General features: G+C 43.3%; 1 protein-coding gene across 1 annotated transcript; it reads right to left on the bottom strand.

The window, feature by feature from the left end:
• Positions 1–18: 18 nt before the first annotated feature.
• Positions 19–24,521, bottom strand: TMEM243 (transmembrane protein 243). Its single transcript, XM_043965788.1, has 4 exons — positions 23,100–24,521; positions 3,491–3,541; positions 1,929–2,033; positions 19–435 (listed from the first exon to the last, which is right to left on the bottom strand). The coding sequence occupies exons 1-4, from the start codon at positions 23,175–23,177 to the stop codon at positions 313–315; spliced, it is 357 nt and encodes a 118-aa protein (XP_043821723.1). The 5' UTR covers positions 23,178–24,521; the 3' UTR covers positions 19–312.
• Positions 24,522–25,436: the final 915 nt, after the last annotated feature.

Below are 25,436 nucleotides of genomic sequence, written 5' to 3' on the forward strand. Positions count from 1 at the left end.
TATAACCCCTTCCCAGTGCTATAGTACATTGTAAAAAAAAAAAAAAGTAAGATTTCAAAAGCAAAAATAACTTGTGCCATTCTGAATCCCTACGTGTGGAATGTTCATAAGTGCAACATCAGCTCTTTAAAAAGGAAAAGCACAATGTCTTGGCTCCCAAACAAGAGGGAATTTAGATTTGCAGTTAACATGAAAATCATGTATTGAATTCCTGCACAATCTTGCTTCATCTTCGGTTTACTTTACCCAGAATTCTTATTCAGAGTCCTAATTTGTAGCTGTGAACAGTCTTAGTTTTATTGGTTGGCAGCATCACTTTCCTACATCGTGGAAGTACAGGTTGGCACATATACATAACATGATGATAGAAAATAAGATATAGTAAATTAGATTTCTAAATTTCGGTTCCAGATCTCCTTGTCGATACCAGTAAATCTAAAGGAAAAGAATTGGGGAAGGAAGAAAAAATCAAATTAGGTGAAGGACCGGCATTTAAATATTTTTAGTACTATAATTCATAATGCAATTAATTCTCCTTCCCCCTACTTTGAGTCACATGGATGAGGACAAGTACTTGTTATGTTCTGATCCTACAGCATAAGACTTTTGACTCTTATTCTCTCTACCTTACATTCACAGAAATGTTTAAACCTTGTGCTTCTCTGGTCAATGTCCTTCCCCCTTTCATAATTCAAATATAAGTAGGAAGACTTAATTAACATGCTTTTAAGCCAGTGCCTACACCTATTCACATCTACACCCATTTTCCAGAGTTCAAAGCTGAAACAAAGCATATTATTTCTCAGAGCTCATTAAGGGAATAGTCGAGAAAATGGCAATTCCCATTTCCTAGAAATGTTCAAAATACCCTAATTGGTTAAATCATCATTCCAATCTGGGAGGCCCTGGGTGAAAGCAAAAATCAAGTCTCCAAAAATAGGCTCTGCTTTTAAAATCATTTGATTCGTCTGGGACATTAAGTGTCCATGGGACATACCTTATTACTGATGACTCCATTTTCTTTTTTCAGCTATGTATCACATCTCAAGAGGTTTTCACATTGGGAAAGGGGGAAATGTGTTCCCAAAAATTATGCCTTATTTATCCCTCCCAAGTTCTAGAAGCCAGGTGTGATGATTGTTTAAGTAGGTGACACCTATTTTTTTGTTGTTGTTATCCAAACAATGATCTTTGTATCTCAATATTTCTAACAATGTAAGCAGCAGAAGTGGCAAGCAATAGAATCATTTGATTACCTTTCTTGAAAGAACACTTACCACTGAGAGGTATGTATGTGTCTGATTGGGAAGGGCTTTTATGGTTATAAAACTGGCCAGAAACTTTAAGCATTAGCAATTTCCATTTTGGGAGATCTGCTCACTGCTCTTGTAGAATACAATGGTGTTTGAAATGTGAAACTGGGCAAAGGAAGGGCAAAAGGCCCTTTATCACAAAGATGAAGCTCACACTACCCATAATGCACCATCTCCCCTTAAAAGGGCATACATAATAACTCATTCATTTGGACTTTACTCAGTTTAAAGTACGAGCTTGGTAAAGAGGATTATGTTCTAATTTACCAGCTATGTCATCAACTGTACACTGGGATCCACTTTGAATATTATTGCTTTAAACTCCTAGGCAAAAGTATCATAGCACTAAAGCAGTGATTCAGTTCAAATACTGTGGAAGCTCCCCCCTTGCCCCTCCAAAGGGAGATTTTTTTTTTTAAGTAACACTTATTTTGAGAATTGCAACACATGCTGTTTATGGTAATGGAATGTTCATGAAAATACATGATATATTTTCTCCAGTTACCAAACCAGAATTAAGAAACCACTGCCCTGTGTCCTAAACAGCACCAAGCCCACTAAAACTGAACAGTACTTCTCAGAGAAGAATAATTTAAAATTGCAAATCATACTTACAAGTATGCAGGCAGTAATGCAACTCAAGGAGATGCAAACAGCAAAAAATATATTCAGTGGTTTTGGAGGTAGTTGAGGGAAAACAAAAGCACTGATCAGAGTTACCTATATGGGAAAAAAATGATACTTTGAAATAACTCTCAAATATTTGTTTCCATTAGAAATGATAGAGCACCAGTCCTTGATTCAAGAGGACCCGAGTTCAAATGTGGCCTCAGACACTTAACACTTACTAGCTGTGTGACCCTGGGCAAGTCACTTAACCTCAATTGCCCAGCCAAAAAAAAGAAATGAGGGAATAAAAAGTATTAAAGCCTTAACCTTTCCAATCCTTAGCCTCTTTAACCAACAGAGACTGGAAGCAGTCTTAAAGGGCTTACAGCAATTTTGAAAAAACGAAAAAAATATCCTGTCCCGTACCCCTGCCTTAGTGGGAGTGGATCCAAAGAAGTTTGAAATTAACTTCTATTTATTCTGTTTATTCTGAATGCTTCTATCAAGGAAAATAAAGAGGCAAGGGATTCCTAGAAGTCATCTTCATATATATTTGCTGATCATCTGCTAATATTCTACAAAACCCCAGCCTCAACCCTAGAATAATCTAGTTTCTTCTACACTTCAACCCCATGTTCCCAGTTCCACCTCACCCTCAAAAACCCAGGTGATAGAAGCAAGCTAAATTCATTTTGATTTTACCACTAACACCTATTTAGGTTCAACTTTGCCTATGCAGGGAGAACAAACAGCCCATTTGCCAGAGAAATGTGACAACCCCTTGCCATTCCACACTCAAAAGGAAAGTCAAGCTTAAACTGATCAGAGATGATCCTAATCATTAAAGGCTCATAGGGCCTAAAGCTAAAGACAGGGTATCGACCACATTAATGACCTTTGGCTGAACTGAGGTGGTGTTTCCTCTGGCTCTAGAATATGGGATAACTTTTTTTCCTCTTTATGTCTTAAGAAATTCCTCTCAGAGGGCGGCTAGGTGGCTCGGTGGATAAAGCACTGGCCCTGGATTCAGGAGGACCCGAGTTCAAATGTGACCTCAGACACTTGACACTTACTAGCTGTGTGACCCTGAGCAAGTCACTTAACCCTCTTTGCCCCGCAAAATAAATAAATAAATTCCCCTCAGTGCTTAAAGGATATGTTTGCCAATATAATACAGACACCTCCAAAAGCTCTAGCCTGGGATGGAGAGAAAGAAGGAAAATAATCCTTTTTTTAATTAACTAGAGAGACAAGAAAAGCAAACCCCCTTTCCCCAACCCTACCCCTACTGTCTAAGGGACAGATTATTCCTTTTGTGGGATACCTCAGGTCCTTGGCTTCTTCGGGCTATTTCACTTTCCATTTGTGGTCTCCAAGAAAAGAAAATCAAAGTAACCCAGCTTAGCTACTACCAGCTAAAGAGGCTGGATAAAAAGGATTGGCTCAGCTAGCTATGTTCTAGATCCCTGTAGCAGCGTCTCTAGGGAGGAAGGTGGCAAGTACAGAACTGTGAGTGAGACACTTAGGTCTACATCATAATTTTTTAAAAGAAAAAAAAAACCACTTACCAGCAGCAGCAAAAATGTCAGGCTGCCAACAACTAAGTTAATGACACGGTCCTGGAAAGAGAGGAAGGAGATTCTTGAGACACCTTAATTTGAACCAGGTTAGTCCCAGAGGAACAACTTAAAACACATCTAGGAGACATCTGGGAAGAATAACAGAGCTTTGAGAAGAAGGCAGGCATGCAGGTGAGTAGTGAGGTAAAATGCGGGAAAGGGGGTGGGGGGTGGGCAGAGAAGTAGGAAACTGAATTAGGTAGCTAGGGTTCGGTCAGGTTATAAGTGACTTGAAAAGCCAGATTTAGGAAACCCTAGCCCATTCCTTTTAGGATTCCTGTCCTTTTGTGAGCAAAATGTTAAAATTCTCTCTTTTCCCTGAAAATTTACAGTTCAAAAGGTTACCGGACACAAAGGAAAATACCCTATGCCCCACCCAGGTTTCTGGCTTTAAGCTAACCCTTATATTACTACCTCATCCTTTCACCAAATATCTAAGAACCGTTTTGTTTTTGTTTTTAGACATTGAACTTAAAAGATCTTTTAATCCAAACAGTTCATTAGACAAATGAGGAAGCTGAGTCAGAGAAATAATATAAATTGCTTAAGGTCTTATGGCTTGGTGGCACTGTAAGTGCTAGCAGTCAGGAAGACCAGAGTTCAAATCCTTCAGATAGGTAATAGTTGTGTGACTGGGCAAGTCATTTCACTCTCACCTTCAATTTTCTCACTGATAAACTGAGTAGGCTATTAGCACCTACTTCCTAGGGGTGTTGTGAGAAGAAAACAAATATTGTAAAGCATTTTGTAGCTCATAAAGTGATATACAGACTGTGATAAGAACTCAAGTAAGAACATCATCTTAAGTATTTCTTATGTCTAGTGCTTTAAGCTGGATACTGTTCCCATGAACAGAAAAGGAACCAAAGATTTTAGAGGCTGGTAAGGAGAAGCAAGGACAAATTACAATACTAGGTTTTTTTCCTAATAAGATTTTAAATACTTATTGAACAAATGTTTATGTTCTCCTTTAAAAAACAAAAAGTTATGGGGGCAGCTAGGTGGCGCAGTGGATAAAGCACCGGCCCTGGATTCAGGAGTACCTGAGTTCAAATCCAGCCTCAGACACTTGACACTTACTAGCTGTGTGACCCTGGGCAAGTCACTTAACCCCCATTGCCCGGCCAAAAAAAAAAAGTTATTATCAGAGCGTTAAGAGCTAGAAAGGACCTGTGGATATAATGCTGGTCTTGGAGTATGGAAGACTTGAGTTCCAATCTCTCCTCAGACACTGGTTAGCTGTGTGCCCCTGGTCAAGTCACTTAAGCTCTGAGTTTCTGTTTCCTCATTTGTAAAATGGGAATAATAACAGAACTTAATAGAGTTGTAAAGATCAAATGAGATATACAGATATAGATATAAATGACAGCTGTTATTTTACAGAGGGAAAATAATAGATTCAGAGAAGTTAAATATTGGCTCAAGGTCACAGGGAGGAAGCAGAAGAAACAGGAATTAATCCCTGAGTCTTAAAACCCCAAATCCTTTTGACTATAATAGAGCAGCACTTGGATTGTCTATTGTTTCGTTTTATTTTTAAATTTAAACCACATTAAGTTAAAGTGCTATTTATTTCCATGTGGACCTTCATTGTTAGGTTCTTTCCTTCCTCTTCCCCTCCCTGTCCCCCTCCCCCAGTTGCTCTGAAAATTGGGGGAAGGAGGGAGGAGGAAGTGTTCTTTTTTCAATAAATCATAGATTTAGAGTCGGAGGGGACTTTAGGAATCATTTAGTCTAAATTCCTCATCTTACAGATGAGGAAACAGGAGCAGCTAGGTGGCACAGTGGATAAAGTACTGGCCCTGGATTCAGGAGGACCTGAGTTCAAACCCAGCCTCAGACACTTGACCCTTACTTGCTATGTGACCCTGGGCAAGTCACTTAACCCTCATTGCCCCACAAAAAAAAAAAAAAAGATGAAGAAACTGAGACCAGGAGATGTTAAGTAACTTGTCCAGGATTGTGCAAGTAGAAAGTGGCAAAGGGAGAGGATCTAGATTTGAATGCAAACTGCAAGTCCACTGTACCTTCCATTATACCATATTAAATTCTGTTAATAATCCTCTCCATAAACAGTTTAGTCCTTTAAAGAAACTATTCTTTCCTTGCCCTTTTCCCTTGCGCTAGTAATCTGCCCAAAGTGAAGCCCTCCTTCTCCCATATATCAAAGCTTTACACAAAAGTAACAATCACAGCATTAGAGGGAACTTGAAGAACATGTGGTCTGAACACCCCTCATTTTACATTTGAGGAAACAGGCCCTGAGAAGTAAAACAACTAGAACCATGGTACTGTTGAAGGGAGGAAGGGAGGAAGGGAGGAAGGGAGGAAGGGAGGGAGGGAGGGAGGGAGGGAGCGAGCGAGGGAGGGAGGGAGCGAGCGAGGGAGGGAGCGAGCGAGCGAGGGAGGGAGCGAGCGAGGGAGGGAGGGAGCGAGCGAGGGAGGGAGGGAGCGAGCGAGGGAGGGAGCGAGCGAGCGAGGGAGGGAGCGAGCGAGCGAGGGAGGGAGCGAGCGAGCGAGCGAGGGAGGGAGCGAGCGAGGGAGGGAGGGAGCGAGCGAGGGAGGGAGCGAGCGAGGGAGGGAGCGAGCGAGGGAGGGAGGGAGGAAGGAAAGACAGAGAAACAAACTTGTCCCCCACAAAATTAGAAACCAGAGTGAAGCACGGTTGCACAGTTATCTAAACAAGTACCCATTTTATTTCTCCTCAGTGAGATGGCATGCAATGCATGGGGAAATCTCAAGAGAAACAACCCCTTCCCCCCCCACCCCCTCATTACTTGAGGAAAGGGACATTTAAAATAGCTGGGTCACTTTTTTAAGGGGTGCAGTTAAGATTTATGGTCTTGTTTGTTCCTGGTAATCGAGACATCTATACAGTTGGGAATCCGCCACCCCACCAGGACTGATAGTGACAAACACTAGAGCTCCTCATTCCATTGGCAATCTGACAGCTCCAGCCTCTAGCAAAGAAAAAAGCAAGGGGAGAGTCCCTGTAGATAAACTGATATGCGCTGGAGCTGTTTCCGAGAGTCTGCCCCAGGCCACAGCAATGGATTGTTGGTCTGTTCTCATTTAGTCCTCTGGTTCCCTGGATAATTGGGAGATCAAGCAATTTAGGGTACTCCTATTTTCTTCTACAGTCCTTTGACTTTGCATTATACCACAGAGCTGAAGAGCCAGAGTCCTGACCCACTTTACTACTTACTGTCCCTACTGGAAACACTCTACCTCAGTTTTACTCCCAGGGACCAGGGGAGTTGACCAGAATCTGTTTTGATCCCTATCTGCAAAAAGCTAAGGACATCAGAGTTCCCTATGTATACTCTGGGGGTAGCCCATACAGAACTAACCCTCCAAACCCCAGAGCCTAAATATATTAGCAACAATGTTAGTGATGGAGGAGGCAAAAGGGAGTTAACAGATAAACTGAGGCTAGAGTCCTTATTAATAGTATCTAAAAGAGTTAACTAAGGTTTGTGTTCTTACAGTAACCAAGAGGGTTTGTCCTTATCAACCCTCACCATCAATGAGACTGTGACTAGGGACCATTAACCATTAGTAGCCATTAATATTCCTAGATGACAGGACACCTAGAAATCAGATCTTAAGTAAAGAGATATAAAAAACATAGAGACCCTCTGGGTCTGATAAGTTTAAGCAGGTCTTTAGGAACATGCTCCGAAAGGTCCAAATATGTCCTTAGGTTCACCTTATGACAGGTAAACCCCAAAAACACACCCTCCAGGAAAAAAGTACCTGCTTCGGGGATTGTCTTAGGACCCCAGGAAGTCCAAATAAGGATAAGACCTCCCATGTACCTCCTTAAGGAGAAGATTAAGATAATGAGGAGATAACCTTCTTTTTCTCACTATAAATATAACCAGTTCCAACTCCCAAATTGAGACACCCATCTCCTTTGGGTGCTTCTCCCTGCGGCCTCACAGCATTTTAATAAAATGGAAAACTGAGTCACTGAGTCTTGTAATTCTTTGGGACACCTCACGATCGATTTGATCAATTAAACCATCCCTACTACATCAGTTAGTACAACAATTTTTACTCCCATGAAATGCTAGAAGGTTGACAGAGTTCTTTGCTCCACCACTCTGGGAAGTCCATGGTACAAGTATCATCACCCCCATTTTACAGATGAGAAAAATGCCAACTCAAAGGTTAATTCACTTGGCTGCTCCACATTCTAGGAGCTGCAGCCTCAACTCTGACTTTCTTATTCTAAACCTTCATTTTCCACTACACCCAGGAGCCCCAGGGTAACCTTAAGTTAGGAGGAATCAGGTGGGGATGAGGGGAAGACCCCTAGGCTGGCTATGAGTTCTGGTGCTAGCTAGATGAGACCATGGGCCTTGTATCCCTCATCTTTCAAAGGAGGGAGTCTAACTGGCAGCTCCAAAATTCTGAGTCTGTCATCTGATCTATCCCTGTCTTTAGGGAGGGTTCTGCAGCTTCCCTTTTACTGGTCCTAAGCAGGAGGTCCTCCAAGCTTGCTGGGTTCCAGCTTCTGGCTCCAGAATGTGATCTGAAAGAGTGCCTCAAGCCTAATTGTTCAGGCGGAGCAGAGTATTACAGAGGACCCAGAAACAACATCCAGGAATGGAATTCTAGACAGCCACCTGCCCTGAGGTTCCCTGAAATTATCTTGCCTCCAGGATGCAGAACTAACTCATGACACTAGCATGAGAACTCCATGGGGGGTGGAGAAAGGGAGGAAAGCTGTGCCAGGAGTGAGATATAATTACCCATTTTCCAAAATTTCTTTCTTAAGTATATGATTTCATTTAATCAACACAGTACACCATGCCAGATCTATGTTGGGCAAGAGATCATGTGACATGTTTAGCAACAATGGAAGAGAGGATCCGTAGCACTGGGATTCCCTGGCATCTGTGCTAGTCTAACAAAGCAGCAGACATGCTCCTTCCTTTGGAGAGATAGGGGAACATGGGTGTGGAATGCTGTATCCACATATGGGTTGAGTTTTCTTACCTTTCTTTTCCTTCTTCATTAGGGAGGAAAGAGTAGGCATATATGCAAGTGACCAAAATTAAAACAAAAAGGCATCAGCAAAACTTTTTTTTTAAGGGAGAAAAAAAAAACAATAGAAGGGGCTTAGAAAACTCTCCAAGACTATACAGGCAATGATTCAAGGCTGGATCCCTTGTCCAAACTTTTCCCAGAACTTCTAAAACACATGATTCCCATTAACAAATGAAAAGGTCCTGGCTTGGGGCCAGAAGATCTGAATAATTTGGATCTAGGGTCCTGCCACTCACTACCTGTGTCACCTTGGGCAAGTCACTTAAACTCTCTAGGCTGCCAGTTCCAAAATGGGGCTGTTGGACTAGATGGCCCCCGAGATTCCTTCTAGCTATTGATCTAGAATCCAGTGAATAGGCCAGATAATTTTCACTGGGCTATTTTATATTTGGAGAAAGGAGGGTTTACAGGAAGGGCTGAGGATATAATCTCTGATATTACCCTGCAAGAGAGTCTAGAGAACAGTTGTATCTGGTAGGATTTTCCTCAGTTTCCCCTTCACAACTAGATTTTAGATTGGTTTTTTTCCCCTGAAGTCCAAAAGCTTGAAACTCTCAAAATCGCAGCTTCCCAGGAGAACAGGAGCCTACCAGAGCCCTGTCCAGCACATTGCTGCATTATGTAGATAGATACTCATAGCACCCAGGCCAGCTCAGCCCTGCAGTCTGACAAGTGGCTTCTCCTGCCAGCTTCTGGCCAGATGACACTGGATTTTTAGGTTCTGCTACTGTTAAAGCAATACCAGCAGTGCTGGGGAGGGAGGGAGGGAGAGAGAGAACTGGTGGCTCAGTTGGTCCTCCACAACTAGGGGCAGCTACAAAATTTCTGGACTTCAGACACCTGTTTCAGGAAAGACAATCATCAGTTTCATGGGTGGCTGCAACAACCCGGGGTGAGGAAACTATCCCTACACCACTATAGCTCAGCAATCCCGGGGGAAAGCCATGAAATAAGTAGAAAGCTTCATGTGCAGTAGAAATGCAGCCCCAGTCAGAGTCCATCTCCTTCCACAAGGGGAAAGGTGCTAAGGGAAAGGGGGGTGGGGCAGAGAGAGAAAGAGGAGCCCAAAGACAAGTACTCTTATTCCCAACTTTCTCTTCTCCATGGCACTTATCAGAAATGAGGATTGGTTACAATGAGGAAAAAGGCACTGGGAGCCTTCATGTGTTCTAAAGTGATAAGGAAAAGCAGAAGGATGACTGGTTGTACAAAGAGAAAATGCTGCTGTTCTCTTTGCCTATTTAATTTAAAAACAAAACAAAACAAAAAAGCAGGTACTTCAACTAAAAGTCCATTCCTACCTCTCTTCCCTCTCTACAGAAAGACCAGTTCCGAATGGGCATCATCATAAACACTTTGGAAACTTGATCTATGCTTTCACACTATAGGAAAAAGGAACAGGACTTTTACGGAAATGAAGGCACTTTTTTTTGTCTTTTGCCTGGACCTGTGATTTCTTGAGTATCCATGAGTGAGGAACTTCCTCTTCCAATGCAGACTGGCCCCTTGTCAGCAATTTATAGTCTTAACAGTGTTGCCTGGGGTATTGAGAGAGCAAGTGACACGCAGAGTCACATATCCAGTATTTGTTCAGAAATGGGACTTGAATCCAACTCCTTATATCTATGCCATACTGTCTCTGCAAAACAAGTTACCAAATCCCTATCTTTTAGAAGCCAATAATTTGAATGCAAAGTTCTCTATGTTTCCAGAGACCTAGGTTTCTCCAACAATGAGTTGACCCCCAATGGAGGGAGAGATGGTATAGAACTAAGGGTCCAATCCCTCATATGGTAAATTCTACCTCCACCAAGCCTTGAAGGACCTTTTCCCTCAGGAACAAGACTCACTGTTAAAGATGACTCTTCCTGGACAGTGGTTGTCTCCTCCATTCGACTGTGAGCTCCTTGAGGACAGGGACTGTCTCTTGCCTCTTTATGCATCCCCAGTGCTTAGACCAGTGCCTAACCCATAGTAGGCACTTAATAAATGCTTATTGAATTGAACAGCATACCAAACTGAGGGGACTAAAGTGCCTCTTTCTTACAGTTAAGGACCTATGATGCCATAGAGGTAGTGTGGCTTAATGGTCAGAGAGATGGCCTTGGAGTGAGAAAGAACCAGATACAAGTCCCAGCTGTTCCACAAACTGATAAGTGAAGCTGGCCCACACATTTAACTTGTAGGCAGCCAGATGGCCCAGTAGATAATGTTGGACTTGGAGTGGGCAACACCAAAGTTTGAATCTTGCTCCAGATACTTACTAGTTCTGTGAACTTGGGCAAGTCATTTTGCCTTTCTCAGCTTCAGTTTCCTCATCTGTAAAATGGGGGTAATAATAATGCCTACCCCCACAGGATTGTTTTGAGGGTCAAATAATGTACATTAAAGCATTTAGCAAACTTTGAAGTGCGATATAAATGTTAGCCCTTATTATTTACCTTCTCATTTACCTTAGGCGACTCTCTAAGAAAGATCTGCTTTGGCAGAGGGTGTTTCCTCACTAGAAATTTCCTCCCTATGCCAATGAAATCACAGAGCCTATTACTGCCCCCATCCCTTCCAAAAAATTGTGATTTCATGCCCAAGCAGCGTTTCTGGTGATGTAGACTGAAACCTTCCTTACCTTAGTATGCTTTATTAAAAAAAAAAAAAGAAAATTATCTGGTTTCTGATGAGCTTCTGACAACTACCAGTCCAAGCTTAGCTGTGGCTGATCCTCAGATGACAGATGCATGCTTAGTCCATGGCTGGCCCGTGCCTGAAGCCATTCTAGCTTGGTGCCAGTTGCCTGGGCTTATATTGCATTGAGAACCCACAGTCACCTCTGGCTAGAAAGGCAATTTGAGTGCACTTAATTCTTTTCTACCTTGTTATCTGGGGTTTTTGTAAAGCTATTAGGCACCAGCCTGTCCTTCTCTCCCCCCCACCAAAAAAAAATTCTCTCATAAGAGATTTAGAATGCATGTACACATTGAGAGGGGCAAGTAGAAAAGATGTATCTGTATAAATTATGCATCACCAAAAGCGTTACATTTTTAAATCTATGTGTATGAAGCAGCAGAATTTTTTGGAGTCTATAAATATGTTCTCTCCAGATAGAAATATGTCACATTTGGTATAAAGAAATCAACGTGTACATACAGCCTGGGAGTCTGTTCAAGTAGCAGAGTTGAAAGGAGAACACCAGCACCAGCATTCCTATGTATCTTCTGCCAGCCCTTTCCCGTTTCCTTTCCACATAGTTGAAGTACAAAGTCACAGTCCTTGAAAAACACCAACACTTCCCAACCAGGTAAAGCATTCACCTAAGGGAACCTCACTGGGCCTGCAGTCAATCACTCACTCAGTCAACATTTATCAGCTACATACCATGTGCCAGCCACTGTGCTAAGTGCTGGGGATACAAAAAAGAAACAAAAGACCAGTACCTGCCCACAAGGGGCTCACAATCTAATGGGGGAGAGAAGAAGCAAACAAATATCTATGAACAAGTTATATAAAAGATAACTAAGAAATAATTAGGAGAGGGAAGGCAATACAATTAGGAGTGGGGAAAGGCTTCCTGTAGAAAATGAGATTTGAATTGGGATTTGAAGGTACCCAGGGTTACAGTGCAACCCTCCTCCAGATCGTGGCGACAGCTACCACCTACAACAGCAGCTCTCTCTACTTCTGTCACACGCTTCCCTGACCCCACATCATTCAGCCAGCCAACAGGCCTGGAACAGCTCCCATTTAGGAAGAAGAGGAAGGAAACGGGACAATTGCTAGATATGGTAGTTGGAAAGGACCTTAGCAGCTATCCAACCCAACCCATACACGAAAAGAATTCTTATTCTAACACGGCCAAATAGCCATCCACCCTTTTCTTGAAGGCCTCCATGGAGAAGAACCCACCACCTCTCAAGGCAAGTCATTTATTTCACTTTTGGACAGCCCTAATTTTTAGGAAGCTATTCCTAACTCCAAGCCCAAATTATCCTCTGTTCAACTTTTCCCCTCTGGGGCCCAACCACATTCAACTGGCTATATCTAAGACTAACTCTTATGTTTCCCCCAAAGTCTCCTCCAGGCTTACCATGCCCTCACCTCCCAAGATGTAGTCCACTGGGAGGACCCTTCAGTCCTTCCTTGAGCTGGGTTTATAAACATCTCAAATTAAACCCAAGATCCCAGGGCAGGTTCATCCCAAAGGGTGAAAGATTGAGTGATGGAGTATTCTGATTCCAACTCCCCCCTCCCTCCCCCCCCCCAATGAGGGTTAAGTGACTTGCCCAGGGTCACACAGCTGATTCCAACTTTTGACAGGACCACTAAGCATTCCCATGCCATTTAGTCAAACTGTTGTTTATTTTCACTGAAAACTTACCAAGCACAGTACCAAGGCCTGATTGGCCCAGGGGGCTAAGGTTCAAGCTTCTACCTCTTTTGATGTAGCTTTCTGGCAGAAAAGGAGGGAATAGGCATTTTCATCATACCTACTATGTGCTAGGCACTGTGCTAAACACAAATTGTATCTCATCTGGTGATTTCTGGCCATACTAACTGGCTTCCTGGTCACCCAGGGGCATAAAAAGGCCCACTTCATCCCCCCACCTTCCACAGCTAACCAGAGAGGAGAGAAGGGAGCCCTTCCACCCAAAGTGTTTGCAGTGTCCTTTTTGAATGTTCTTTCTATGCTAAGTAAACCTCCTTTTGCTAACTGTTGAATCGCCTACAAGTGTCTCATTTCATTCGAACAAAGAACCGCCTATACTAATATGATCTGCACAAGTTTATCCGGGATGTATTTGTTTGCATGTTGTCCCGGTTAGATCATAAGCAAGGACTGTCTTTTGCCTCCTTTTGTATCTCCAGAGCTTAGCCTTACTTAGCCTACTGACTGATTGCCCATTACACAACTCTATGCTAAAGTCTTGTTTTGGGCAAAAGGAAAGAGGGGTGTGGAAAGCCTAATTCCCAGATTCGAGCCCATTGCTGGAATGGAACGTTTCCATTCTGTCAAAGTTGAAGGAAAGCTGGAGAGCACAGTTGGGAAGTATTCAAGTTTTACAGTTGAGCAAAGTGAGGCTACGTGAGGGAGACTTGTCCAAGGTAATAAGCATTTGAGGGGGAACTTGAACTTAAATCTTTCTGACTCCAGACCCAGCACTCTATGTACCAGATGCCATGGGATCCCACCTTGGACAGTGTACTGTGGTATCATTCCAATCCTGGACATCCCCTGTGAAAAGCATGGCATGGGTCCCCAGACCCAGGGGGAACAGGACCCAGGATAGATACATTTGTGTCAGGGGAGATGGTGGCCTGTCCCCAAATCCCAACCCCCCCAAAAGAGATAGGGGGTGTAGAAGCCAGTGGGCTCAGGGGTGGGAGAAAGTAGGCCTCAAAAGATGGGCAGACGGGGGGGGGGGAGCTAGGTGGTGCAGTGGATAGAGCACTGGCCCTGGATTCAGGAGGACCTGAGTTCAAATCTGACCCCAGACACACTTGACACTTACTAGCTGTGTGGCCCTGGGCAAGTCACTTAACCCTTACTGCCCCACAAAAAAAAAAAAAAGGCAGACTGCAAGTGTGCTGGAAGAAAACAAACATATAGGTCAGAGCCCTGAGGAAAGGCCTCAGGTACCTCATAACAGTTACAGTTCTGCTCTTTGAGGCTCCACTATCCACATCGTTGAGTCTTTGGGAATGATCAGAATACTTTGTAAAGTTCTGGAATACTGTGTCTGTTATTCACATACAGTTCTGAAAATGAATTCCAAAGCATTTATAAGTGCTTAATCTGTACAAAGTAACATGCTATGCTCTGAAGACACAACTAGAAAAATTAGGAACTAGAAACTAACAGGGTGTGTCTACATGGCCACAAATGTGAGGATGCGCAGTTGAATTACTAGTCGTGATGATAAACTTGCTCAAGAAACAAATACAAACGCCTGTCATTTGTAAGGTGCTGTGGGTGGTCCTTGCCCTCACAGAGCTTATGGGCCTACTGGAGAGAGAATATCCTCACAAAAAAGCTGCCAGAACAGCTGTGTATTGTAAGTTACAAGGACCATATGAATGGGATTTTTAGTGGGGCGTGATTTCAGAATAAGGAAAACCTTGCTGTGGCCTAAGGTGATGGGGATAAAGCTTCCAACAAGTAGTAGGACTTCAGCTGGTTCAGATTCAGCTGCACAGTGACAGAGAAGAAGGCTCCCTAGTGCCTCGAGTAGACCAATCTGGTTGGCTGGGTCCCAGTAGGGAAAGCAACTGAAATTAAAAGAGGGGAAAAAGAGATTGGGACCAAATTCTGTAGGGCTTCAAATACCAGGATTGAGTTTGAATGCTCTCATGACCATTTTACCTCTGAAAAAGGAAGGTTGAAAGCCTCAAAACCACCTATCTGGCATTTAGTAAAATACCTTCTAACACTGGAAGTAGGAAAGTAACATGGCAGCCCTACTCCAACCTGGTTTAGAATGGTCGCAGTTAGGCTTAGAGAGTCGAAAATGGAGAAGATCCTACTTGTGTCAGAACATATACACGTCATAGCATTTGGAGCCAAACCTCTAGTCAAATTTTCTCAATTTAATGATGAGGTAACTGAGGCCCAGAGAGATGAAACAACTTTCCCAAGGCCACACAGGTAGTCAATGACAAAGGCACACCCGGAACTTAACTCCTGGGCCACCGTATTATACTTCTGCTTAGGACGAGCGCAGGAAATAACTGGCCTGTTAGTGGGGAAATGGTTGTACCAGCCAGGGCCTATTTTCCACAAGGAGGCCTCTTCTGTGCAGGACCAGGAATATTATTCACATGGAAAGGCCCTGGGTGGAAGTCTAGTTTGAAGAGAAGCTGGGAAGACAATGGCTTGCCAAGAACAATGTTCTGTCTCTATAAGCAGGCAGGGGAAAGGCCTGACAAAGGCAGAGCATCTTAAATACAGCTGTGTCATCAAGTAAAACATAAGATTACCACCATCACCACCCACACACATACACACACACACACAAACACCCTATGCATTAATTATAACACTGTCATTTGTACTTGTTCATTTGCCAAATGGCACAAGTGAGAATTAATGGGAAAGAACTAGGCAATGGGCCACCAAAAAAAAAAAATCTTTGTCACTCACCACAGACCTTATGAAAAGTGGAAGGGAAAGAGAAGAGAGGAACTCTGGGTTGATTCCCAATAGGTTTTCTCATTTGCCTTTTCATCCCCGGTAAATATAAAAGGGACAGAAAGGAATGACAACTTCCTTTCTTAGGGGAAGACCTCTAGGCAAGGGATTCCCAAGAAACTCTAAACAGTAGAAAACATGACTGTCAAATCCTCACTCACTAAATGTAGTCTCCTTCCCTCATACACTCTGTAAGTGCATTCATTAACTTCTCCTCAGCCTGAGGTCCCACCTTATCATCCCCCTTATCATTAGGTTCAATACAACCACTATCTAGTCAAGAGTAACAACTGGATTCAGTGTTATTCTACAAGTCAAGAGTCTCAAGATCAGAGGAAAAGAGAAGATACAGGATTGAGACGAAGTGAAAAATCCCAGTCACTTTCTAGAGACTGAAGATATCTTTACATTTTTTATTCTACAATCTGAAATATTTCTCCGGTTTTTTTTGTCTTGTTTTTGTGAAGAAAAATGCATTCTATGGAAGAAGTAGATTTATGAGTACAATAAGAAGTATCTCAGAAGTCCCACATGGGAATAGACAGTAAGACTGGTTTACAAAGCCTCAGAGATTTGGGATGAAATCTTAGAAAGCTGCTGCAGTTTGCTAAAACAGAAATACATGTAAAAGCAATAGGTGGCACAATAAGAATTATGAACCTAGAATCAGGAAGACCCGAGTTCAAATCCAGCCTTGGATACTTACTCATAAGCTATATGACCCTAGGAAAGTCATTTAACCTCTGCCTCAATTTCCCCATTTGTTAAGTGGGGATGATAATAGAATCTACCTCTCAGTGTTGTATCAAATGGAATAATATTTGTAAAAACTATTTGCAAGCCTTAAAGCACTATATAAATACTAACCATTAAGACATGGGTATGAGTAAAAAAGCTTTATAATGGCTAATGATTCTAATCAGGAACCAGGGAAGTTGCAGAAGTTTTCAATCTTTTTTTTGGGGGGGGGGGTGAGGCAATTGGGGTTAAGTGACTTGCCCAGGGTCACACAGTTAGTAAGTGTTGTGTCTGAGGCCAGATTTGAATTCAGGTCCTCCTGACTCCAGGGCCAGTGTTCTATCCACTGTGCCACCTAGCTGCCCCAATCTTAAGTTATCTAACAGAAACATATCACACGTAACATTATAATAATAACTTTACCCATATAAAGCATTTTACAATTTAATAGTCACCCACAGGGGCAGCTAGGTGTCTCAGTGGATAGAGCACTGGCCCTGGATTCAGGAGGACCTGAGTTCAAATCCGACATCAGACACTTAACACTTACTAGCTGTGTGACCCTGGGCAAGTCACTTAACCCCAACTGCCTCACCAAAAAATAAAAAATAAAAAAAGCCACCCAGAAAGATAGTACAAGTACAAAGCCCATTTTACATTTGAGGAAAGTGAGGCTTAGATTGATTAAGGGGTGTAACAGAAGTCACATAGCCAGTAAATGGTAGACCCAGGTCTCACTCAAATCCAGGGTTTTCCAACTCCAGTTACATTGTTGTTGTTTTTGATAGATTGTACCACCTTTTCTGAGCAGGTAAGGTGGCATAATAGTTGGAAACACTTATCTTTATGAGTTCAAATCCGGCCTCAGATATTTATGGGCTGTGTAACCCTGGGCAAGTCATGACCCTTGTTTGCCTCAGTCTCCTCATTTATAAAATAAGCTGAAAAAGGAAATGGCAAGCCACTCTAGTATCTTTGCCAAGAAAAGTCCAAATGGGCTGACAAAGAATAAGACTTGACTGAAAACAACTAAACAACAACTATGTTCTCTAATAAGCTGGTGAGAAGGAAAAAAAAAATAGAAGGGCTCATATGAACAAATATTGGGGGAAGAACTTTTCTTAGTAGCAAATAATAAAGAAAACAAAATGGACTTGGTGGTTAGTTTAACAAACTAACGTATTAATGCAATGGATTGCTACAATATAAAAAGTAACAAATATTAATAACTAGGGACAACTTGGGAGAAACAATTTAAAGTGATAGAGAACAAAATAAGCAGGATTAGGAGAACAATTTACACCATGACCACAAAAATGTAAAGAAAAACATTTAAAGACTTCCAAACTGTAATCAATTCAGATATCAATCATTCCTTCAGAAAACCGATGAAGAATGCTTCCCACCTCCCAGAAGAGAAGTGGTGGATAAAAGGCCCACAATGAGTCATGCATTTTCAGATATGGACGATGTATTGATTTGTTGTCTTTGGCTCAATATTAGAGTTTGAGGGAATTAGTAGGGAAGGGTGAGGGACCCAAAAGAAATGACACTATTTTCCAAAAGGAGCAAAAATAAAACATTTTTACCAATAAAAAGCAGGTAGCACCACACCCTAAATTCCCATTAAAAATAATAGGGAGAGGGGCAGCTAGGTGGCGAAGTGGATAGAGCACTGGCCCTGAAGTCAGGAGTACCTGAGTTCAAATCCGGCCTCAGACACTTAACACTTACTAGCTGTGTGACCCTGGGCAAGTCACTTAACCCCAACTGCCTCACTAAAAAATAAATAAATAAATAATAGGGAGGGGGCAACTAGGTGGCACAGTGGATAAAGCACCAACCCTGGAGTCAAGAGGACCCGAGTTCAAATCCCACCTCAGACACTTGACACTTACTAGCTGTGTGACCCTGGGCAAGTCACTTAACCACCAAAAATAAAAAATAAAAATAGGGAGTTTGTGCTAAATGTCATGGATGGGGCAGCTAGGTGGCGCAGTGGATAAAGCACCGGCCCTGGATTCAGGAGTACCTGAGTTCAAATCCCACCTCAGACACTTAACACTTACTAGCTGTGTGACCCTGGGCAAGTCACTTAACCCCAATTGCCTTACCGAAAAAACCCCAAAAACAATAAATGTCATGGATGATGGGGGCTTGGGAGTTTTGTAATCAACTAAACAAATTTTGGGTACCCCCAAGGCAAAAATAGATCAATAAAAACAATCCTTCAAAAGGATTTGGTTGATTGATTAACAGCTAAACAAATAACTCCAAGCATTTTTGGGGGGGGGGGAAGGAAGGAAGGAACCACATGGGTATTTCATTTTGGAAATGGCTAAATAAGTTATGGCTAAATAAGAATATGGTTAAATAACTTTATGAATGTAAAGAAATATCACTGCACTACAAAAAATTAAGAAGCAACAAATGTGAGAAATTCAGAAAAACATAAGATGATGTGCTACATATTTATGTGGTGGAAAGAAAGCAGAACCAGGAAACAATATGTCAATTAAATATAATCAAGAAATTAAAAAAGCATACTAAATCAAAGCAAAATGCTATGTGAAGTCATGAACAGATGAGGGAAAGTGCTCCTTCCTCCAGAAAGGTGGTGGACAAAGGCTGCAGAATTAAGCCTACTTGGCAGATGGAGTCCTTATACCATTTGGTTTTCCTTGTTTTTGTTACAAGGGAAGGCTTAGGGGGATTATGTGGAAATTACTATGCTGAAAAGCAAAAAGACATCAATAAATTTAATTTTTAAAAAAAGAGCTTCCCAGGGGAGCAGAGGCCCCTTTGCCACCTACCTCAGACACTACCTGCAATTTACCCTGTATCTATCTTCCTTGTACATAATTGTTTATATATGGTCTTTTCCACTAAAATAGGAGCTCTTTAAAAGCAAAGGGTGGGGCAGCTAGGTGGCACAGTGGATAGAGCACCAGCCCTGGATTCAGGAGGACCTGAGTTCAAATCCAGCCTCAGACCCTTGACACTTACTAGCTGTCTGACCCTGGGCAAGTCACTTAGCCCCAATTGCCTCACCCCCCCCAAAAAAAGCAAAGGGCAAATTTGCCTTTCTATCAATCCCTAGCACTTTCATAATGCCTGGTGTATAATAAGCACTTAGTAAATGTTTGTTGATTGACTACCTCCCCACTTCATAGAAGGGTTACTGGGGAAGCTACTTAAGCTGATGACCAAGAAAGTTCCAAAGCTTCTCTACCAATAGTCTCCTTTTTTGTGAGCCTTAAGTCTAAAATACAGCAAAGGTTACCCAGAAAATGGGTTTATGTTTGTGTGTGTCTACTACCTACACTTCCTCCTCTGAGTTCTCCCCTTAAAGGTGGCCATCCCAAAATCAGAGAGCCTAAAAAGTGACTATTGTGTATGGTTTCTTAGCATTGGCAACAAGAATTGGAAAAAGTGAGGTAGGTGGTATAGGACCACAGGAAAGGCAGGTCCTCTTGAGGTTTTCCCCATCCATATCAACTTCACTCAGTGTTCAGTGCTCACTCCCTCCAGTGAACTCCAATGCATATACATCACCTTGAATTGTTATCTTTTTGTTGCTGTTCTAGTAACCAAAACATGCAAAACTCTGCAAGTCCATCTTCCCCGCCCCCCCCCAATTATCTCGGAGCACCAGCAAAGTGTTTTCTTATGTCTACTGATGAAAAGTTTAGAAAAGGTTGCAAACTTCAAGGGGTTTGCCATTTGCCCTTTTATCAATTCAATCCCACAGTAAAAAGCAGAGGCCACATTTAGACTATAATACTCCTGAGTGTGGCCCCTACCACATTAAAATGTCATTGGAAATATTTAATGCAATAAAATTTTAAAATACAATAGAACAGAAGAAGCTAGGTGGTGCAGTGGATAGAGCACCAGCTCTGGAGTCAGGAGTACCTGAGTTCAAATCTGGCCTCAGACACTTAACATTTACTAGCTGTGTGACTCTGGGCAAGTCACTTAACCCCCATTGACTCACTAAAAAAAAAAAATACAATATGACATAGATAACATTAATATGCAGTTTCCTAAGTCAACATGCAAATTGTAGGGGTCCTTTGAGAAGCTTTAGGGGCCCTGGTTTCTATCTGATTTGGACACAAGTGCCTTAAAGGATTTGCCTTCCCTGCTTCCTGAGCAATTGAACCTCACGTTTACCACAAACAGCATTGTAAGTCCTAACATGGTGGAAAGAACACTGACTTAGAGTTAGAGGAGCCAACTTCAGATCTTGCCTCTGGTACTTACCTGTATGACCATGGGCAAATCATTTTACTTCCCTGGACCTCAGTTTCTTTAACTATACAATGAAGGAGGAGTTGGACTAAATGGCTTCTAATCTCTTTCTTAGGAACTAATTCCAAGGACAAGAAACTTGGTAGCCCCCATCCCCAGCACTGGGGTGGAACCAGAGAAAGGAGTGAGGGGCAGGAAAATTAAGTACCAGAATGTACTCTTTCTTTCTTTCTTTTTTTCTTTTTTCTTTTTTTTTTTGAGGCAATTGGGGTTAAGTGACTTGCCCAGGGTCACACAGCTAGTAAGTATTAAGTGTCTGAGGCTGGGTTTGAACTCAGGTCTTCCTGACTTCAGGGCCAGTGCTCTATCCACTGTGCCACCTAGCTGCCCCCAGAATGTACTTTAAAAGGCACAACCTGGCACAATGGATAGAGGGCTGGTTCCACCTCTGACAGTATTAGTTGTGAGGCCCTGAGCAAGCCTAACCTCTTGGTGACTCCAGGCAACTTCTTCATGAATCAAATTGCAAATGCCAGTGGAAGAGAAGTTCCACACCAGGAGATCCCTACATGGATAATTTCACAGGTTTATAGCTTTACACTGTCCTCCCTCTCCAGAAATGTTGGCCGAGTCCCGATAGAGAATGATCATTTTATTTTTGTTTTACCATTCTTGACAGAGAAATGCAAGCACAGGCACTAAAAACAAAGACTTTTCTGTATAGTCTCATCACCTAGAGCAGACAAATCCCATCTTACTTCACACCAGTTTCTAGCCTTTGGGGTAAGAAAAGAGGTGGTATCCCATGAGGTCTCCTGCCTTCCTGGAAGGGAAGAAACCCCATCTCTTCAGTTGCTCACCTTGTCCCCTCAGCTGAGCTGATGAAGCTCTTCAGACTCCACCTGTGGCCAAACCCCTAGGGATGTTGATAACCTACCTTGAACCCATTCTTCAATGACTAACTCCCACCTGCTGCTGAATGAAGCTGGGGGAAAAATCATAAAACCACTACAGATTTATGGTATATCATCTCAAATGGGCCCTCACGGTGGCAAATCGTTATTTTTGTACCTCCCTGACTCACTATCCCCCCCATCCCAGTAGCTCTTCCAAACTTTTTCATCCTTCCTTAAACTTCTCATGGCTCCCTTTATAACCAATTCCAAGTGGCAAGGATTATCAATGCCCCTTAACGGATAAACAGGAATATAAAGGAAAGAGACCAGTTAACCTTCCCACCGTTACTCAGCAATTCAGTAATGGAGGTAGCAACAAGAAGCTCTCCCTCAAATTGTTAGACCTTTCCATCAAATTAATTTGAGGGCACACACATACTACCCTTTGTACACAGTTATTTAATTATTTAGATTTGCTAAAGCAATTGCCCTACAATTAACATCTTCAAGTAAGTGATATACCTATTCTATCCATCTCACAGATGAAGGAATTGGAGCCCCAAAAAACCCAAGATCACATACATGCCTAGCAAAGAGGAACTACAACTGAGCACTTTCCACTACCACACATGACTTCCCTGGACCATCTTCTCTAATTACTCCCTCAACTGAGTCACTCCAAAATTCTCCTTTCATCTATTCCCACAATGTTGACTCAAATTAAGGAAATATTCCTTTCCTTTACTACTTCACCCCATTACTTCATACCAAAGTTGGTAGGTTACCAAGTACACTTGGGGGGAGGGGTTACGCAAGCTGGGGTACTTTAGAAGATCTGAGGCCACGAAAAGTACCCTTCACGATAATTATAGGGAAACAGGAACCAAAATCAAACAAATCTCTTTGCGGCCTTTCTTCACTCCCACCCCCACCCCCGGTACAAAGTACACCTGGTGAAGGAGAGCAGGGGCTTACAAACCCTTGACGAGCTTTCCGGCAAGGAAAACCCCCTAGCTGTAGCAGAGGAAGAAGTGAAAAATCTCTAACCACCCTCCCTAAAAGGACAGCAGGTGAGAATAGAGAACTTTCTCTACTCCCCTCCACCTCCACTACACCCCCATCTTCAAAGATCTTGGCCAACCTTTTCCCCAGAGTGGTTCTCTTTTCAGATACCTAAAGTAGAAAGGAAACTCTCCAGAGTAATGCTAGGACTTAAAGAAGGCAGACTTTTGGAAGCCCAGCAACCCTCAGCCCCCTCCCTCCCCCCCGGGAAAAGGGGGCTAGCCTGGGATTTCATTGGTTTGGGGAATTCCCAGGTTAGGAAACTCCTTCCGGCCCCACATGCCGATTGGCACGGGACCAGGCCGCAGAGACAGATGTCAGGAGAGACAGCTAAGGCATACAAATACACGAAAAAACTAATCCCGGGGCTCACCCTTGCCGAAGTTTCTCCGAACAGAGGTCTGTTGTCCAGGCCACTGGTGCCATAGGTCCTAGTGGTGAAGTCCTCCATATCCCTCCCTTTTTTTGTCCCTTTGAAAAGCAGCTGTTTGTTCACTCCAATCGGCTCTCAAAACAGAATCATCTCCGTCTCCAGGGACCTTTACTCCCACGATAAAGGGGGCTGGCTATTTAAGGGACTCATTGCGGGGGAACCATTGATTGGAAACGAAAATGGCTATTAAGGTGGGCGCTCAGTGCCAGAGACGGAGACTTCTCCCAACTTTAGATTCCTTCATGATGAGATGCTGTTGCAGGGGGGTAGGGAGATGTCCAAACCATATGGCCAACAGGTTCTCCGGAGAAAGTTGTACTGAAAGGCACTAGCCTTTCAATAACCCCGCCCTCCCGTCACAAACCCTACCCCCAATAACGTGGGAAGGAGCAGCTCCCCTCCCTTCACCAAAAGGGCTTCTTTCTGGAACCCCAAGAAGTCGTCCTTCTCCTGCTGTCCCAGTGTCCCACAAGAAATCTCTGAGGCTCTGGAGTCGAGATAGAGGGAAGAAAAGGATTAGGAGGTGCAGGAAGATGTCCCTAGTCTGGACCCAGTCACTTAGATTCAGCCTTTCGAAAGCAGTAAACACTGGTGCACTTTCTCAAAACCATCGACCGGTGACTGCATCACTAGGAAAGCTGCAAGTACACCCTTCCCCCTCCCGCTCTATTTCCAAATGGGTGCCGGAGTAAATGAGGCGTCCACAAAGCACCAAAGCCAACGCTTTCAACCTGAGCAAATTTAAATCAAAGCGGCAGCCGCGCCCAATAAACTTTCATTCTTCTCTCAATTGTTGCATTCACCGCCCTTCCTTTCCCCAGCTTCTTTTTAGCAGTGTGTGTTTGTGAGCCAGTATGAGATCTCCAGGCATAGATCTGCAGCGGGACCAGCGGCCTGGGGAAGTAAGAGGAATAGAGTCCCTTCTTCAATCCTGCAGAGATTGATTTGTCTTTTAAGGGGAAACACACACGATCGGACTGCAACGTAAGTCGACCCCATGAGTCCAGAGCCCAAACCTGATCATTTTCTTCCACTCGGTCTCCAGGATAATCCTCTCTGTGAGCATCCTGACATGAGTAGAGTAGGGACGATGGGAAGGAAGGTAACCCCCCCACCCCCCTGCCAGCCCCAACGCCCAAGGCAAAGTCCCTGTTTTGCAGTATCCCTGTCTTGTCGGTGATTTGCGTCCGTAAGGGAAAAGCAACAGAACGTTCGAAAATAGAACTCTGTCGGTGCTAACATTCCATCGCCGCCGTGGGATTCTTGGCGGCTCAGCCGGCGTTCAGAAGACAGCAGGTACAGTCAGCCAACCTCCCTGCCCCCGTCACCCGCGCTTTCCTGGCTAACACCCACAACCACTGTCGCAAACCAACCCTCCCCTCTCCACAGCTTCCAGCCTGCCACGACGTCACGGCCTAGGCGCACCAATCTCTCAGAGTCAGAGGAGGAGCACTAGTGATAGATCTTTATTTCTAGAACTGCAGCTATTATTCGGAAAGGCAAGGCAAGCTTCCAACGTGGAAGTGTTTCCCAACAGCTTGGGACCCTTAGACCCACTTAGACTACGAATACTTTCTTTGCCCTTCCCCCTACCACCATTGGGACTAAAATAATGAATACATTAACTTTAACACGCAGGTCCGAGGACGTGAGACTGGGAGAGAGAGAAGGGAGGGTTGGAGGGGAGAGAAAAGTTTGCATATTTCAAGTAGTTTCCTGGAAGCGGATCTCAGGAATGGTGCTGTGCAAAGTGACTTCTCTGACCCCGTCAGTCTTTGAGTTCTGACTGACCATGCGTGGCGGAGCCAGAAAAACCATTTTTGTGGCCATTGCTTTTCTGCGGAGTGGGCTGGGGGAGCACTGTGGCCCGAGTTTCAGAGGGGTGGGCGCAGCTGGAAACCTAAACTTGTAAAAGACCAACAGGTGTTGAGCAACCCCCGTCCCCTGCTCCCCATAGGCCGAGGTGAGTTCTCCGTCTCTTCCCCGGATCCCACACGAACTAACCGGCCCTTACTTCATTCTTTCACAGGACACGGTACAATATGCCTTCCTTATTTATCTGCATTCCTTATCTCCCGTTACACTGTAAGCACCTCCAAAAAAGGGCCTGTATTAAGTCATCTTTGTATCCCTCACAGTGTAGGAGATCAAGAGATAATTATTGAATGAATGATCACATGAGAGATGCAATGTACTTAAGGGATCAACAGACCAAAAGAACTGAGGATAGATACTGCATTCCTCTTTTTTTTTTCCAGGTCTAAACTGTCCCAGAGA

This window comes from Dromiciops gliroides, chromosome 5 (genome assembly GCF_019393635.1).
Source record: "Dromiciops gliroides isolate mDroGli1 chromosome 5, mDroGli1.pri, whole genome shotgun sequence".
Taxonomy (NCBI): Eukaryota; Metazoa; Chordata; class Mammalia; order Microbiotheria; family Microbiotheriidae; genus Dromiciops; species Dromiciops gliroides.